The following is an 18,650-nucleotide window of genomic DNA, read 5'->3' as shown; positions in this document are numbered from 1 at the left end:
GCACGACAATGCCCGGCCTCATGTGGTCAGAGAATGCAGGCAGTTCCTGGAGGATGAAGGAATTGATGCCATTGATCTGCCCCCATGCTCGCCTTACCTAAATCCAATAAAACACCTCTGGGACGTTATGTTTCGATCCATCAAGCACTAGCCTGCCGCATCATTTTTTCACTGTAATTTTTGGGGTGTCTTTGAATTCAACCCTCTGTAGGTTGATAATTTTCATTTCCATCAAATGATGTAGCATTCTGTTCTACAACTCAAATTTTAAATTATGGTGCTTATTCAAGGTAAATCTGCCTCCATGTCTGTATTAAGATCTTTTTGACTTTAAAGACAGAAATTTTAGCAGTGTTCAACTCCTCAGTTCAAATACTGGGTAAGTAATGAAATACTTAATTCCTTATGTTGCTGCATGAGTAAACAATGTTTAAATGTAGGTGTACTAATGTACTTTTAAAGTACTGGCTATTGTAATCAGCTGTGAGATGGTTTTGAGGTGACCATGTGTTGAAAGAAGTCCCTTGATCAACTGTGAGTTTATGCTGGAACTTCTACACATGTGAGCACACACTGAAGCACATAAACATGCAAAGTCTCTGACTAACACATAGTGGATGTAATCTGGTGGTAGTTATTGCAAACAAGGCCGTGCTGTGTTGCATTGGCAAACAGTTCAGTCTGTGTAGCGTGCCTCTGGTTTAAATTATCACCAGTATCCCACAGACCACAGACCTCTTAGTCTTACTGTGGGGGAAAGAAAGGTCACAGGCCTGCTCACTTAGTGAGTGCAAAAGTCCTGTTGGGTTTAATATGTTAAGAAAGGTTTTGCTTTTCACTGAGTGCTTTCCAGTTTGCACTTATGCAAACTTGTTTGAAGAAATAAAAAATTTACATTTAGATTTGTGATATACAATTGTTCATTTATTTTATTTATCTTTATTTAAACCAAAATACTTTTTGAGAGATGATGAGATGTCTGTGATGATCTCTCTGCCTTGTTCAACTTTCATGTGAAATCTGATTATCCAATTGATATCTTTTAATTATGAGTTTTTTTGTTTGTTTTTTTATTATTAGTGTTTAGCTCCCATATCTGACTATGGTGTTTTGTTTTATTATCTTTATTGCAGATATTTTTTGCATGGTCTTTAATCCCCTGTTCTTAGTTTCATGCATCATTAGCTGGTGTTTGCAGACAAAATCAGAAAGGTGAATGTATTCATAACAATATTGTGTAACTTGTTTGTGTGACTTGTTTGAGAAGTTGTGGTTAAGATAATTAGCTCCATCTTTTCAGACCAGATTGAGAATGATATAAGCAATGGATTTAATTATTTTCAAGTGGAAATTGGTACATATATGAAGTGTTTTAAACTTAAAGGACGTTTATGGATTTGATATTAAAAAGTGTGTATAGATCAATATTTGTTACTTTTTTGCACAAAATAATCAGTGGAGCAAATAGTTATTATAATGTTTATGTTGCTTAATGTGCAGGAATAACCAAACTCCATTCTCTTTGCATTTTTTTTTTTGCATCAGTCCGGATGGTTGGGAAAACCTTTCAAGCAGGTACTAATATAACAATGTCTACGTGCCACTGTTATGAAAGGAAAAACCTAAAAGCCCGTCTCGATCTGAAGAACTCATCTCAACTTTATTTATAAAGCCCTTTAAAACAACCAGAGTTGTCACAAAGTGCAGTACATATCAGGTAAAGTTAAAATTGTACAGCAACAACATAGAGGTTTAAAGCAATAAAACAAATATGCTAAGAGAAAATAAATAATGCAAACAAATAAAACAAATAAAAAAACAACAAAACAAACCACAAATGCTAAAACAAAGAGTTTTATGCTGTGTTAAAAGCCAAAGAATAAAAATAGGTTTTAACACAAGAAGTTTATTTTAATGAACCTTGAAAAATCCAACCACACATATTTTTCCAAAAATATGAACATTCTTCAGTCTAAACCTTAAGTGTAGTCCGTTGTTGAAGCGTGACTCAGACTTAAGTTTACTCAGGATTGGCAATGAAAACATAAATGTCTGACCTCCTCACTGTCAATGATTAACTGTGGCATCAGACTTTTTGCACGTCCTAATGCTCGCAGCGAAACTGATCTCAGAGTCAGGTATCATAAATAGCAATCTCCTACCAAAATAACCAGCCAATTTAGTTCATTGCTTTAGGTCTTAGTTAAATCTCCCTGTGTCTCTGTGATTGGAATGTGTGTCACACCGAAAAAAAGGAAGATTAGTTGGAAAGTGGGGCAGCAAAGCCTAGAAAAGAGCAAGAAAGGTCTCAAGGGTAATCTATTCTTTTATTCACTCTGTCTCCCTCCCCAGCATCTCATGACACGCTTAATCCCCTCATTGCCGTCTTTAACTGGTCAGATTTTGGAAAAACAGTCAGTTTTAGCCTCATCTTGACACAGTCCATTTACTAATGAGGTTTCTTAAATTGAGGCTTATTTCTGAATCTCATGTCTTGCATGGCGTGCATCTTTTCCAATATCATTAGATTGAGACCCAGCAATAAAGCTCTATCACTTAAGACAAACCTTTAAACATCTACTGTTCCTTGTTCTGACATCAACATCACTGCGACAGTAGGAGTAGATTATATAAAATTTTCATACATGTCATAGTTTTCATGCTATCATGATACTGAGAGGATATTTGCAAAAAGCGGTTCCTGTTATCAGCTTGAACTTTCCCATGGCATGGAGGACGAGGGGTTTATTTTGGTCTTGACTTTGACCGCTCATTGAACTAGGCTACTGCTTATTGACTGGATTAACTCAGACACTGTGAAAACACTTTGGAACTTTCTTCATACATCAGGGGTGATGGTAGCAAGCAGAGTATTTAGACTTTACTGGGGGAAGACAGAAAACTAAACAAGACAAAATGAACGGAGGATACAGAAAGGCTAGAGAGAGGATTTAGAGATGCAAACACTTTTATGACTGGTTTCAAAATCCAAAAGCAAAGCTCATTGACACCCTCTGGTTTAGAGAATGCAGTAGGTCAGTTACATAGATTTGCTCTTCAACAATGACTAAAGACATTTTATATGACAGGAATCTGTTAAAGAAACACTTTAATACTTTTCACTTCTCTATCTTTTCTAAGATGTGCGATCAAGGACGCAGTATGAACAGCAGTGTTAGCAATGCAGGCGATCTGTAACTCTCAATTACCCAGTTTTTATCTTAAAAGGGACATTATGTAATTTGTTAAATAGAAAAACATCTACAAAATAACCTTTTTTTTCACCCTTTATGACTAAAACATTGTTTAATGAGCAGACTGACACCTCAGTAGTTCAGCATCGATGCATCTATTAGCCTGTAGCCTATTTTCCTAAATTTACCTTGGGTCAGAAGTTCCCGCACAGTTCAGCGGATGAAATTTACGCATGTCAGTGTTGAATGTGTTTGACCTGACAAACCATTGAAACGTTATGTTCCAACTGGGCACCAATGCCAACTCCACAGAAGGGAAAGCGCATAGCTAACAAAATCTAAAGGGACTTTCCATACAGGGACAGGAGTTTATCTGAGGAGGATGGCTAAAGATTAAAACCGTTTGTTTTAAAAAGTATTTCTCATGATTAACATTGTGGAACTGTGGTATAATCACTTTGGTTAGAGAAAGTGTAAAATCACATGTATTTTATACTTTAATACAAAAATAAATTTTGTTTAAAAACAGCTCTAGACAATTTAATTTTAAGGTATTGTAAAGAAATGCATAGACTGCAAGACCAGTTTCTGTGGTAATGTTTTACCTTGTTAATTTCAGTTTACGTAAGTAACACATTGAAAAGGTAGGGAAGGTGATAAGTTGCCAGAGACCTACAAAGGTTCCTAAAAACATTCCTTTTGAGGTTGCAGCTCAAACATGAAGATCCATTACATTGCAAATTGAAGTTGACAATAAAGATCGATTGATTGATTGATGTTTTTGACTCCATATTTTCTAAATAAAGGTTAAGAAAACTGAAACAATCAAAGAAAACCCCATCTTTCTAATATGCTTTACAAAAAAAAACACAAAACATTTTAGACTGTCTCATTAAGTATCTGTTTCCATATTGTGCTTTTGTAAAAGGTAGAATGATTCCTTAAAACTATCATTGCTCAATATGCTGAATGCAGCACTGCAAGATAAAGCACAACCTGCAGACAGTAAATCATATCTCAGGGGCCCTGCAGGAAAATTCCCGATGCCAGCAATATATTTGGCCTGTTGGATTACCTTTTATATTTTTCATGCTTTTAATCAATACATGTATAAGATGAGTATCCAAGTCAAGAATTTGATGCAAACTGCTGGGTTTCCTTAGTAAGAAAAAGTTTAACCAATCTGTCTGTAATATATGATCCAATTGATTCTGTATAGTGTCTTGAGACGAGTCACATCGAACGTTGTAAATTGGTGCTATATATGTTAGCTAAATGGAATGAAAATGTTCATTCAATCAATCAGCATCGCTGATAAACTGTGTAATATTGAATGTTATATTTTCATTGTTATCATGCAGTCATATTTAATATAAAAAAATAATACACACACACATATCGTAGTCTGAATACTTAATCTACTCTATCTAATTCAATCGAATAATACTGCACAGTGTATACATGGTATTTTCTCCTCATCTTTTACCCCGTAACCCATCCCTGTCTCTTGTCCTGTCTTTGCATGGCAGCTGTTGAGAACTGTAGTCAGACAGTCCAGAGCTTTTCAGCGTCAGCACTCGTCACACTACAGCAGGTGCGTGTGTGTTTGCACGCCCACACGCTGCATGTGTCTGTGCTTGTTGAGGCTAGACTTGCTGTCTGTTGTGTGTGTATTTACGTATAGGCAACACAAGACAGACAAGCTGACTCTCTGTCAGCAGATAGAGATGAATGAGGAGGTGAGCTCGGTGTCAAAGGAAGCCAGACCACAGTTAAAGGATTATATTGTTTTTCTTTAAGCCTATATGAGTAAAATAGTATCTATGTAGTTCAACTGAACTCATTTCATTGTTATCTGATATAACAGCAAGATATCAGAATAACTGAGTGAATGAAAAGCCAGCTCATATCTGTGTTGTGTGGGTGGATCAATCTGGGCATGCCAACTGCTCAGCTCCAACCCCCTCTGAGTGTATTTGTAAAATGTTTCCTTTACTGTCTCATGCAAAAACTCATTTTCCAACCTAAATGTGACTGATTATGTAAATGATTAAATCTGTGAGGCAACCTCTCTAAATGCAATTGGTTCATCTCTGGAAGGTAAGGCAATATTGGAGGTAGCATCTGAACCTTAGCTGCGTTTGGACTGTTTTGATGTTTCCAGCCGAGTTAGCAAAGTTATTATTATCCAAAGCCTTCAATTTGTAGGTTAATCCACTTCCAACAAAGTTATTTAATGAAGTGTTCCTTCTGATTTCCATCTCCATATTAGATATGATTAATCTGTGACTGTAATTAAACCTTTACTCGATCCGAAACACTCGAACAATTATAGACGTATCTATTATTAAATTTTTCTTCAACAAGTAGTCTAGCACTTACACCCTAATGTCCTTTTAAAGAGTTTCCGTCAGGTTTTAGAGCTCATTATTGTACTGAAAAAGCTGATGAAAGTCACTAATTATATTTTTATAGAAAATTGACTCGTTTCTTTACTTTACCTGTTAGATCTCAGTGGTGCAATTTAATAAAGAAGTTCAAGATATTCTTTTAGAGAGGCTTGAATATTTTGTAGGAATTAAATGAACTGCACTAGGATGGCTTAAAACTTTCTTATCTGACAGATTTTAGTCTCTTCATGTTGAGGATAAATCTTCCTCATCCTCCAGGGTTACCTGTGAAGTACCACAGTGATCAGTGCTAGGACCAGTTCTCTTTACCAGATGTTTGTTGAATTATCAAACATTGTGGGATTAATTCCCACTGTTATGCTGATGATACTCATCTATATTTGTCCATAATACCCAAAGACATGAAAACCAAGATGGCTCTAAGCTTTCTGCTTTTGAAATGCAGACAAAACAGATGTTATTCCCTTTGGACCAGAGTCTATGAAAAAGACGCTAAATAGTCAAGCTCCTCACCTGGATGGAATTAAATTGATCTTGGATAATTAAGTAAAAAATATTGGTTTTATTTTGGAATAATGCAAAAATTGGAAATATCATGTCCAGGAGTGATGCTGAGAGACTAGTCCATGCATTTGTTACTTCCAGGCTGGACCATTGTCATTCTTTACCATTGGGAAGTCCACATACTGTGGTTAAAATCCTTCAGATTATCCAAAATGCTGCAGCCAGAGTTCTGATGAAAATTAATATCTTATAGTTTTTATATTTCCCTAAAAGAGCACTTCGCTCTGCAGGTTTACTGGTGTTTTCTAGTATGGAACGCAGATCTTTTAGTTATCAGGCCCCTATCCTCTGGAACCAGCTACCAGTTTAGTCCATGAGGCAGACACTCTGTCTACTTTTAACGCTAAGCTTTAAACTTTCCTTTTTGATTAAGCTTATAGTTAGAGTGGCTCAGGTTATCCTGAGCTATCTCTATAGTTATGCTGCTACAGGCTTGACTATGTGAGAACATATGGAGAATGTTTCTTCAAGCTGCTTCATTCTCTTTTCCCCCATACAGCAGTATTTATTAGTTCTACCCCTACCTTTATGGTATCTGCTTTTTCTCATCACAGTAGCTTTATTGTATCTGGTGCTGTTTGGCATCCTAGAAGGCAATAGCTACCGTGGTCCTGCCATGAACACCTTTGATTATAGATGACAGAATTGGTCCTATTTTTCAGTAATTAGTCCTGTCTCTCTCCTAGAAAGAGCTAGGGGCTTTGTTTTCTTTGTGACAAACTATATGTGCTGTCTTTCAGTCCCTTTGGTATGAAAACTGTCTCAGAGCTTCTCTGCTTGGTTGTTTTTTTTTCTAGACAGAGCCGCCTATGGGGCTAGTTTAGAGTTATCTTTTCTAAGTATTTATGGATCAGTGATTCTATATGTTCCCTTTGTTTGTCTGCTTCTGTCTCCTTGAAACTCTGTTGGCCTCTGCAATGGGCCTGGTTCTGCTGGAGGTTTCTCCTTGTTAAAAGGGAGTTTTTCCCTCTCCACTGTCACTGTGTGCATGCTCAGTGTGAGAAGTTGCTGTCGCATCACAATGCAAGCGAATATCGTTGCAGTCAGCTGGCGTTTATTAAAAAACTTTGAACCAATCCAACTGTATGAATGGATTGAACTGTCTCTGTAATTGCTTTGAGATGACACATTGAGAGTTGATGAACTGAATTGAATTGAACTATTGAGTGTACCAAATCATGAAACTGTAAGGACTCAGCTGGGCTGGTCCATCCATGACGTAAACATCATCGTGAAATACATTTCTCTATTATTTTTGGGTGACCACTGCTCCATTTGATTACAAGGAGAATTTAAAAGGGGTAAAGCACATTTTTAATGTTTTGTAGCTTAGTGTGGAGGATACTTACGTTTTCTTGAGCTCTGTAATTAACTGTTCACCAGATCTCCATACCTCTGTCCAGCTGGGGAAGCGTATGTTAGTGTGTATCCAGCTGTGTATTATCCTCAGTCTCTTATCTGCTTAACCACCGGCCCACAGTTAACCACAGCCATCTGTTGCCCATGAACAGAGCTGGCTGTGGGCAGCTTCTCTGATCTACATGCAGCAAATACCACTTCCTCTTTTTCTTTAACTTCCTTATTCTGAGTCATTTTACTCTGGATTTTATATGCATGTAAAGATGGAGATCCATTCATCATTTTGGATTCATTGACTAGTCTTCTCAAAATCCTAATTCATTCACCAGACACCAAAATTTGTTTAAAATGCATTTCTTTCCTGAAATCATTGCTGTTAAAATAAATAAATAAATAAACGGTTGGGTATATTTCTTTTATTTTTACATTTTGCCCTTTTGAAATTCATTTTAGCAATTAATCAGCTATGAGAAAAAGCAATTTGCAAACTTTTATCCAAAATAAATCTCACTATGAGGCCTTTTACCTAATACAAAACAGTATTTTTTTTTTCAATTTTTTGTGTTCTGTTGTATTTTCTAAACATCACATTATTTTTTGTTGTTAAAGATTTTATAAAAGGACCATGTAAAATGTAAAACCTCGCATACAATTTAGTTACCTTGTATATGAACACAATCTAATGGTGTTTATTTAGTTTCTGTGTCCCACTTGATCTTACTCCTGTGCAATATGGCAGACTTTTATTAAATTAAGACATTTTCTAATCAGGAACATATTTTTTTTTTGTTTGTGGCGTCTGTAGGAGTGTTATATCAAGGAGCTACACCCACAATAATAACGAGACGTCACAGTGAGGGAGTCAGGGGCAGCATGGACGGCTGTATGTTAGGACTGAACAATTCATTGCAGGAGTGAATAAACATTATCATGTTGTGCAACAGAGAGGTCTTTATGATTGCCATGCCTTCTGTAAAAACAAGGAGGACTTAATAAAACAGAAACGGGATTAACACTGAGCTCTGTGGCCCTTACAGGATATTAAATGTAGCTGAATAGTACAACAAAGTTTTAATTTGCCTTCATGGAAGATTTAATACTCTTTAAGCTGGATTCATTGTGCTGCAGATTAGTTTGTTATTCAGCAATTAAAAACTATTGAGAAGGGGAACAAAACAGAAGAGCAAAATGGATTTAGATTGTGTGAAAATGACTTTGTCCACAATGAGTTGATTCATAGAAACCATTGCTACTATAACAACAGTGTGCATACTGTTTTACTGCTGCTGTAACATACCAGTATGCCAATGTCCTATCAGTTATAAAAACATTCACTGTTTAGACAGAACTGAAACCAGAGCTGTTTTTTTTAAACAACTCCCTCTGTTTTACATTAATGTACCTTAGGAATTCTTTTCACACCTTAAGATGCCGGTTTAGAAATCCAACCCTACTTCTTGATGGTATGTTCATTACTATAATTATATTTACACAGTTCAGACCGGTTTGCTAAAACCATCTCACGCAATCTGAGTAATGGGTTTGTTGAGGAACCTGAAATGTCTTTTACAATTTGAAGCCATCCTGATCAAATTATCAGCAGAGTGTCTGTGTTTTTTGTTTTTGTTTTTTTTGTGTGTGTGAGTTTTTTGTTCCTGTTTGATTGTTTGGAGGCGACAGCAGCAACTTCTTGGATGTGTTGCAAGCCAGTTGTCTGCTGGTGTTTGTTATTAAGGTGGGTGGGAGTGGCTGGGTGAGTGACAGCTATGTATGCATCTCTGCATGCTGTAAGGCGGCTGCAGACAGCCGGATGGCTCGCTCTGTAGGAGATTCTACATTTTAGAAGATTGTCGTAGCCACTTCCACACTCACACAGCAAAGAGATTCCCTCTGTTTACGTCAAAGGCTTTAACTCTGGCCCTCTTGTCTCTGTTCGGAGCAACAAAAAAAACACACTGTGGTCCTGCAGTGAAGCTATTGATTCATACTGAACATCTAGACAATAGTTTTGTCAATCAATGTCGCCTCCCTGTGAGAGGATGAATGCTTAGAGGGAATAGGACACTTTACCCAACCACTTTCTTTCTCTCACCTCTTTCTCTAACAGAAGTTGGTTGTTCGAGTGTTTGGATATTTGGAAATCAGTCAATCCAGATAGGAATAACCTTTCTTTTTAATGTCATAAGTAATTTACGTTGCAACCCAGTATTTGAGCAGGTTTTTTTTTTTTTGTTCATTAATATCCACATATGACAATTTTCTGTCTGTCATTTCTCACAGGAAGTCGATAGAGAACCTCATGATGCATTAAACTCCTTTTATAAAAACAATGAAAGGATCTCAAGATTATATTTCCCCTTTTTAATAGAAATTTCTGGTTTTTGATCTAGCTGTTTGTTTGTTTTGGAATAACTTTGGATTAATGGTTCTTTTGTTTAGGCGTTCCTGTAACTATTTTAAAATGTTCTGCTGTTCCCTGTTCCCATCTTACTGTTTGTCTTATTAGTTACTACAGAGTGTTTTAATGGAGTAACTGAAATAAACGTTTGATAATGTCAGATGTATATAAATGTGTATATTTTATCATGTTTTCTCTGCACCCTCTTTTCTTCATTATTTTCACATCTGTTTCAGGTGGGACCAGAGACATCGGGTCGGCGCTGACCAGGATGTGCATGAGGCATCGCAGCATAGAGGCTAAACTCAAACAGTTCTCACTGTAAGGAAACTCCCCACTTAACTTGAACTTGTATTCTAGCTTTTGACTAAGCAATCTCCCACATATATTAAAAAAGATTCATCATTTAGCTGTCGTTTCTACTTGCCTTTCACATGCTGACATTTCGGGTGAGTGGGTGACCGTGACCCTTGTTGTGGAATGCTGGGAAGAAGGCGATTTGGCTAGCTGCATGTGCATCTATAATGTCACAAAAAAAGATGCACACACCATACGTTTCTGCTGAGTCTCGTCCCATTACCACACACATCTCAGACAAGAGGCTCTTTAATTTCACTTGGCATTTCAGTCCAGATTCCATTTGGATCTCCATGGCAGGCAGACACCCGTATACGTGGGGGGCTGCCATCAACAACCACCCACTGACACGCACTTTGCGGAGATGTCTGCAAGAGGGAAAAGTCTAATTTTAGCTCGACTCACTAAGGCTGCAGCTGTCTGCTTTTCACACACTTTACAAATGTGTCTCAGAAGACGTTTATGCCTGAGTAATGATTGACAGACATAACTGCACAACCTTAGTACTTCCTCCTGTGATGCATAGACACTTGCAGACTCTTTTTCTCACAGTGTGGGTGTTTTTTTTTTTCTTTATCCCTCCCAGTCTGTCTGTCTGTCAATGATTGATGTAAGATTATATGCCACGTAAATAAACCAGACTGATGTTTCTGCATTTTTCATGTCTGACAGTCTGCTTTCCACTGCAATCAGGTGATTGATATTCATCTGTCCAACATTGTTTCCACAAACTTAAATGTTCTTTATTTCGACATGTGAAATGGTTTCTTTTACAATCCTTTACAAATAAAAATCTGAATAGGTTTGGCATGAATTCTTATTGAGACAAACCAAATCAGTAGGCTGTACCCTAATCAAGCTAAGACAGGTTATTGACTGGAAAACTATTTTCTAATCAGATAACTGGATTGTATTTAAGGTTTTTAACATATTGGGGGCAGAAGTCAAGTCCATAAGGTGGTACGAATAGTTTCTTAGGCACAGTATTTATTAAAATGAATGTTGATTTTGCTTTTTATCCTTCATCGATGTCAATATCGCTCAATCTTGCAAAGGCTTACTACGCTACAGTGGATCAGAGAAACTACAGCGGTTCGTTTGAAGGTCATTTGAACTAATCTGACCTTGGATCAGAGGTGACAGCTCTCTTCTTTAACAGATGCTTCCAGGAGAATTTGATCAACCCTCTCCAGGAACAAATGGAGGAGTGGAAAAGGGGTGTCAACGCTTTAGACAAAGACCATGCAAAAGGTAATGTTTTCATTTTCATTACTTTTATTCACAGTTAACATTTATTCACTGTTTTAATTGTTTCTGATCACGCTAAATATTTAGTATAAAATGTGCAACAAAATAGTGAATTGACCCCGGTTAATTGGTCTGTTTGAACAGAGTATAAACGAGCTCGACAGGAAATCAAGAAGAAGTCCTCAGACACGCTTAAACTTCAGAAAAAAGCGAAGAAAGGTGAGGAAAATCTTTCCTTGTGAAAATCTTCCATTATCATTTGATGTTATTAGTTGCGTGTCTGTATACAGTGGAGACAAAGTTTCACCATTTCTACAAGAAAGTTGCTCTGCTTATAGAAAACCATGTGGATGAAATCAGATGAACATCAACTACATTTTATATATATTAGTGTTAAGGTTTCTATTTAGCTATTGACAAAACAGCAACATCTGGAAGCATTGAACTTAAAAAGGTGAATTCACTTCACACTGTTTTATGTAACAGCTTTCCAACTGCAGGTGAGTTTATTGAAGCAAAGCTGCTGTTTTTGTCGTAGGTGGCTTGTTATTGTTAGCCTAGCCAGACCTGAGGCATGTTTATTCCATTGACCTCTTGGTGAAATTGTCTTCTTTAAACATTTAGCCTGGTAGCTGTTGTGACTCAGCTGTTAGTGACCAACTGTACACCATCTGTGTTAATATATGAGATACAGTTGTTTTCTATGAAGTATTAATGTAATATTTTATAAGATGTATGTATTTATTTCAAGCAAGGCTGGTAAAAAAGTTCCAGAATAAATGATCTGTCGTGGGGAAACTATCTGCTTTATTTATTTGAATGTATAGATAACAAAATATAGCTTAGGTTTTATTAAACTGCATGTGTCTTAAACAAGTGTTTTCCCACTCATTAGGTTGAGCAGCTCTAGAAAGGCTAAACATTGCCTTACTTGGTAAACACTGTGAGAAGGAAGGGGCCTATTCCCTCTGCAGCTCTCTTGGCCGAGGTTCTGCATACTCGCTCACCTAACTGGAAAATTAATACTGTGCTATAAAAGACAGCTGGTTTGCTATCATTGTGGCATGTTAATGGATTTGCAGTGGTTTCAGGTTTAAATGAGTTTTTGGAAACAAGAAACGCAAATAACATACCAAAAGGCTGCAAAGACGTTAACTCGTGAAATACAAAGAGGGAAATTGTTCCTGTTTGGTTTACCCGTCTTTTGTAGTGCAGTAAGACTGTTGAGATTGGACTAAAGGATCTATTGGATCTTTGCAGGAACAAAGCTGCACTAAAGTTAATTCAAAGTCATTCAGTATCTGCTTTGATAAAATTTCCTAACATAGTGTAACTCTCCATGCTTGAATCATTAAACACAGTTTTAGAAGCAAAAGCACACATTCATATGATAGGTTAGTGTTTAGAGCTGACAGTTTCTAAGTTCATGTGGATCTTTTTCTCCCCCTGCCCCCCTGTGGTTCTGATATTCTTCACCTATTGCTGCTCTGCAGCAGACAATCATGGTAAGTCAATTTATCGACAATATTTACATCGATCATGCTAAAGTTCATCAAGCATCTTGGTTTTTAAGATACGTTTACTAATGTAGGTTGTGTTTTGTTTATAGAAACTGTAGCAACATGTTGGTCCTATTTTAAGTGCCAGCTTTTTTTAGGTTCACATATTTAGGCTATAATTAAGGATTTGGACTTCTTTTCATTTTTTCCCCCTTGTAAACGTTTTAGCTTAGAACTAAATCACAAAATTTTACTTAAACACATCTTTACTTGTGTAACACTAACATAAATGAGTTTAAAAAATGCCCTTCAGTCTGAGCCATGAAATCTGGTAATGCATCATAAAAAGGACTAACTAAAGTTTCAAAAGGAAGCCCCTGTCTGCTTAAACATCTGCTGTGTTGTTAGCTATACATGGTTCTCATTCTAGAATGGTGGTGTTTAAGTTCTGGATTCTTTAGGTCTGGAGTAGGATTATCCCCAGGTCCAATTCTATGATATATATCTATATTTTTCTATGTATGTTTACTTAATAAGCCCACCCCTTTTTCTTTGGATCGTTCCTCCATGTTGGAGGCAAGGTTCATATCTCCTCCTGATATAAAAATCTGATTGACCCAGTACACTGTTTCCACTGATTTTAGGCTCATTAATAGTCAGTTTATCGGCCTAATTTCAATTTAACTTTAACATATTGTAACCAGCGTTTTGTGCCAAAATATATACGGGGCAGAGCCCTGGTCGACGGAGCGCAGATGTCAGTCAGAGAACGGATATGCTAATATAACATCAGCGTAGTATCCTGAACTTGAGCGTAGCGGGGACAAATATGAGCATAGTGGCCTGCTAAGCTGAGATATGCTAGAAAGAAAATGGGAGTACATAATAAAAAAATGTTTCCTATTTTTACTTCTCATCCTACTCTTAAAGATTGGATCTGTGTCTATACCTTGAAGCTTTTTCTCTCTCTGGAACTTTTCCCGAAAAGGAATCACTCGGGATAAACTCTTAAAATAACACTTCATTATGTATTAAATAACCATGAGACATGACAACAGATTTTGATAGAACTTGTAATCTTACTCAGATCAGAGAAATTGCTTAGGGTTACAGAAGGCAGCTGATCAGGCTCACCTCTCAGAAAGTGGCCCCAACAAACGGGTAGAGAAGCATTTTATACTTCAGTGTACCACATCATCACATCGTTACATAAAACACGTTTGCAGATGAGGAGACATCCATGGCTCCAGCCTTATCAAAATATTACACTTTGTTCTTAGACACCGCTCTCATTCCATTCCCAAATATTTGCCACGTACAAAATGAAGATTATTACTGTACATAGCCGGACTGAGGAACTGCCATAATTAGATAAACTGCTGGGGAAAACATGAGTTCTGACACGCAACAGGCAGCTAATATTAAGGTGTAATAAACTCATACATCATCAATGATAATTATCCTAACACTACTGACTATAAGTTGAGTCCTACCTTTCCCCCTCCATCAACCATCTATGCCTCTACCTGTTGGTGCAAACCCTGGAAACTAAAAGTATTTCTTTATATGCAAATATGAGATTTTGACTTTTAAAATTGTGCAGGAAGCATGAATAGACATTTTATGACATAGAAACTAGAAGAAAATCTTTGCTTTCGGATGTCTAAGCTTTTGCAAACCTTCTGGACTCTGTTAAAGATGACATCTTTGACTTGGTATGTTCAGCTTGATTAGCCTTTATGTCAAAGCTTTTCAGCAGTCGAGAGCTTGGGCCTTTTGACTAAAGGCAACACTAGACGGCATATTTTATCTTATTATTTTTTACGCTCCCACTCTGAGGTTAGTGCTATGCCTCATCTCAAAGAGCTCAGCCTTTGAATGCTGCTGCACCTGGAGCCAGCAGCTTGAGTTACTGCAGTAATATTCACCTGAGGGGGAACAGCTCTCAGTCTTCTCTCTGTATCTGCATATTTGACAGTATAACTATAGCAACTGATGCTGTTTTATGTGTTGCTAGAGAATCAAACCTTCAAGTTAAATGAGAACAGTTGGTTATGGGGAAAAATCTGCTTATTATCCTTATTTAATCAGTTCAGCCACTGTTTCCAATTTATGTACAATGGAAGACATCAAAAACATGAAGCCCTTAGCAGATGAAAAGATTTATTAAAATAAAATAAATATTCCTTTTGGAGTATAGAAGTTATTTTTATTAGTTGAAAATAATTGATTTGCATTCAATAGTCCAACCCTTTTTGTAATTCCTAACAAGCTTCTTTTTTTTTAAAACTGTTTTCTTTTGACTGCTTTTCTTTAGTTAAGAGGTCTAAGCCTTTCAGGTGGAAAGGCCTTATTGTCATCACCCTAATCTTTAGCTCCAGGAACAGATTCTCTGTTGGATTTAAGTCAGTACTCTGCATAAGCCACTGCAAAGTAATTTACATGTGGACAAATCAAAAAATAAAAAAAAAACAGGTAAATGATAATATACTTTTGGACTTTAACAGAACATGAAAAAACCTGCTTGCTGACAAAGTGAAAAAGTTTATCACAAAGCTGCCATGCTGTGCTCAAAAATCGTCAAGCTGTTAAAGAAAACTTCAAGGCATTTGTTATTTTGTCCAGTTTTCTACTTTGCCTTGTTGATCTAATTTTAAATACTTGAACCGATTTTTTTTAACCAAGCCGTGTTTTAGTTGTTATTTGCAATAATCAGATTTAATAAAATTTAATGTATATGTTTATGCATATGATTTAAAAGAGAAACATTTGTTCCCTCGAGAGGATAACGTACTATCTGTCCTTCCAGACAAGATCTGATGTTTTCCTATCAGTCTCATGAGAGTGTTTTTTTCCTGACCCAAAAGCCCAGCAGCACTTAGAAAAAGTCTAAAATTACAGTCTAATTTAATCAATGGCCATGTGAAAGATGGAGCAGTTAATCCCATTTGTCTCTGCACATGTTTCTACATGTGTGAAGAATGAGGGACAGTTCCACCCCTCTAGTCAAATCACTCAAAGCTGGTCAATCCTGTAGAGAAATGCTTCAAATCTGAAATGTCTGAGTGGCTGTGCTTATAGTTAAAGAGGAACACGTTTTTGTTTTGTTTTTTTTACATTTTGTCCCTTGATTTTACGTTATTACCTCATGCTCTATTCACCCATATGAGATTTGTGTCATTTGGAGCTGTTCTGAAGATATTCGGTTAGGTTATATTCAAGTAACGTCTTCCTATGGGACACGACTTGAACAACTAATCTGTTCATAATTTATTCTTTATGGTACACCAGCATTCATAACATGTAGGCGAATGACTGCCCCCAGACATATTTTTCATATTTATATATTTTTTAAACAAAGCGGCGCGTGTATGACGTCATCCACATACCGGACTGGAGTTGTGACAAGCAGCCCGGGCCACAGGCAGCTACGCTCTACCCCTTCTATGCATTCGGCTAGCTGATCTGAATCGTTCAATTCCATTTGGAGAGCGAGATCATCTGTGGTAGTAGCACTAGACATCAGGCATGTGAGCAAAACTAGCAGCAGTTCAGCGAATAGGATGAATGATTGGTAGCCGGCGCATGCGGATGACGTCATACACGCGCCGCTTTGTTTTTACTTGGATTACAAATCCGAATATCTTTGGAACAGCTCCAAATGACACAAAACATGGGTGAGTATGGGTGGCCAATGTAAAAAAAAAAGCGGTGTTCCCCTTTAATGGACACTCCTATTGTACAGTGTTGGATGTGAATATTATTCTGGATCTAGGGTGAAAAATAAACACATTAAATAACTAACGGTCACCTTAATAAGATCTAATAATGTTAACAGCTTTTTCGGTATCATGTTCTAAAGACTGTTTTTATGGGCAGAACCCATATTTGTGTTTTTTTATCTTTATAGCAGGCCATTTTAAAGTTATAAAGTCTATCCAAAAGTTAACTGTATAGAATCTGAGCTTATATTTTCTATCTTATATTTTTTATCAGTTGTGGGTGTTTTTGTCTGTTTGTTTTTTACTGAAAATGGCAGCAACATAGCCTGTGAAGGTCCTTAATCATCAGTCTAGTTTGTTGGATTGTAGTTCAAAGCAGGTCGAGGACAGTTGGCCGCTTTGTGGAGTAGTTTCCCCCTTTTTTAACCTGTATGTTGGCATTTCATCCCTGCTGTCATTTTGGGCCCTAAACAAAGGATGGTGACAAATTACAAGCACGATGGATGATTTTAAAAAAAAACAGATAACATATTTAATTTCATAAAGATCTATTTTAATTTCTTTTCATTCCTTTTTCATCCCTAAATATGACAGTTTAGAACCTGCCACCAAACCAGATTACCTCTGATTAAACTGAGGTAAAAGAGTTTCCTTGTATAGCAAACCTTAAATCAATCTGTATTCTTTTAAATAGGATCTGTAAATCATGTAAAGATTATATGTGCTGTGAATTGGTGATGCCTAAGTTAACTGAAATGACCCGCCAGCTGTCGGACAAGGTTTATCTGATACATATAACTATTTCATTACAGTAGGCTAAAAGCAGATTACAGAAAATTACTTCAAATCAGAAGTAATTGTTCAAAGGGAATATGAAATGTTCCAGTTTTGGGACACAAAGAGTTTAGAGAATCTCCAATGACAAAATGTTGGCTTTAAAACTGTAGAAGAAGAAGTTGGCAAAGTTAAAATCGTCAACACAGAAACTTCTGGAGCTGTTCTATGTCATTTTAATGGATTCATCATTGACCTGTAAATGGAAGATTTCCCAGGCTGCTCTATCTGTCTTAGGCAATGTTCCTCAACTTAAGTCTCTGCTTTTCCAAGACCATTTTGGTTATGTCAAGAAAGCTGATTGCCACTGCCACATTAAATGAGTTATGAAAAACAAATCTCTAAATGGGACATGTGCCAATGAGACATCACAGCTTCTTTTCCTTTAGGATGGAAGAGTGTTTTTTCTCTATTAAAGTCAGCTCAGGCCAACTTTTTTAAACATAAGGCTTACATTTCCTTCTCAACTTTGCCTGAACTTTAAAGTCAAGCCTGCCTTCTGCAGCGCTTTAATGCAAAATGCATTAAATCAGCTAATTTGCTTTCTGTAGCTTCAGCTGTTGGAAACTATACTTTATAGATCCCAATCACAGATGGTTTTCACATTACATTACAGTAATGATAGAGATGTTTATAATTAGTGATTACAGGAGTATTTGAGGTGTCAATTTATAAATAATGTCCAAGGCAACCGGATGGAAAAAGGTTTTGCCTGCAGGTACAATGATGACAAGCAAGGTCCTGCTGTGGAAAACAGACTAATAAGTGAGGCCTGTTCAGATTCAGTCATACCCTTAAAAAGAAAGTTCACTTTGGATCAATTTTGGACCAAAAAATAAATAAATGCAGAAGTTTGTTTTTTCCAGTAAGATTACAACCAGTTTACTGCTGTCCAAAATTCTTGCTTAACTCATGTTAGCATAAGAATAATGGAAATTAACTCTTATTTTCAATTTACAGAGGCACTCAACTTCTGTCACATTAAATTTATAGTACCGTATTTTCACGACCATAAGGCGCACCGGACTAAAAGGCGCACTCTCAGTTATGTGTCCCATTTCTGT

The 18,650-nt window shown here is 36.8% G+C and overlaps 1 protein-coding gene across 1 annotated transcript in view; it reads left to right on the top strand.

The window, feature by feature from the left end:
- The window catches only part of LOC119777084 (protein MTSS 1-like), a 56,857-nt gene that overhangs the window by 24,859 nt on the left and 13,348 nt on the right, over positions 1-18,650 (top strand). The window contains exons 4-7 of the mRNA XM_038275863.1: positions 10,163-10,247; positions 11,443-11,534; positions 11,676-11,750; positions 13,025-13,036. Of these exons, the coding sequence (XP_038131791.1) occupies positions 10,163-10,247; positions 11,443-11,534; positions 11,676-11,750; positions 13,025-13,036 (264 nt within the window). The remainder of the gene's footprint in view (positions 1-10,162; positions 10,248-11,442; positions 11,535-11,675; positions 11,751-13,024; positions 13,037-18,650) is intronic.

Source organism: Cyprinodon tularosa, unplaced genomic scaffold (assembly GCF_016077235.1).
Source record: "Cyprinodon tularosa strain WSP-4 unplaced genomic scaffold, ASM1607723v1 ctg98, whole genome shotgun sequence".
NCBI classification, from domain to species: Eukaryota; Metazoa; Chordata; class Actinopteri; order Cyprinodontiformes; family Cyprinodontidae; genus Cyprinodon; species Cyprinodon tularosa.
Note: the sequence above shows the minus strand (reverse complement) of the source record. Positions and strands in the feature narration are given on the sequence as shown.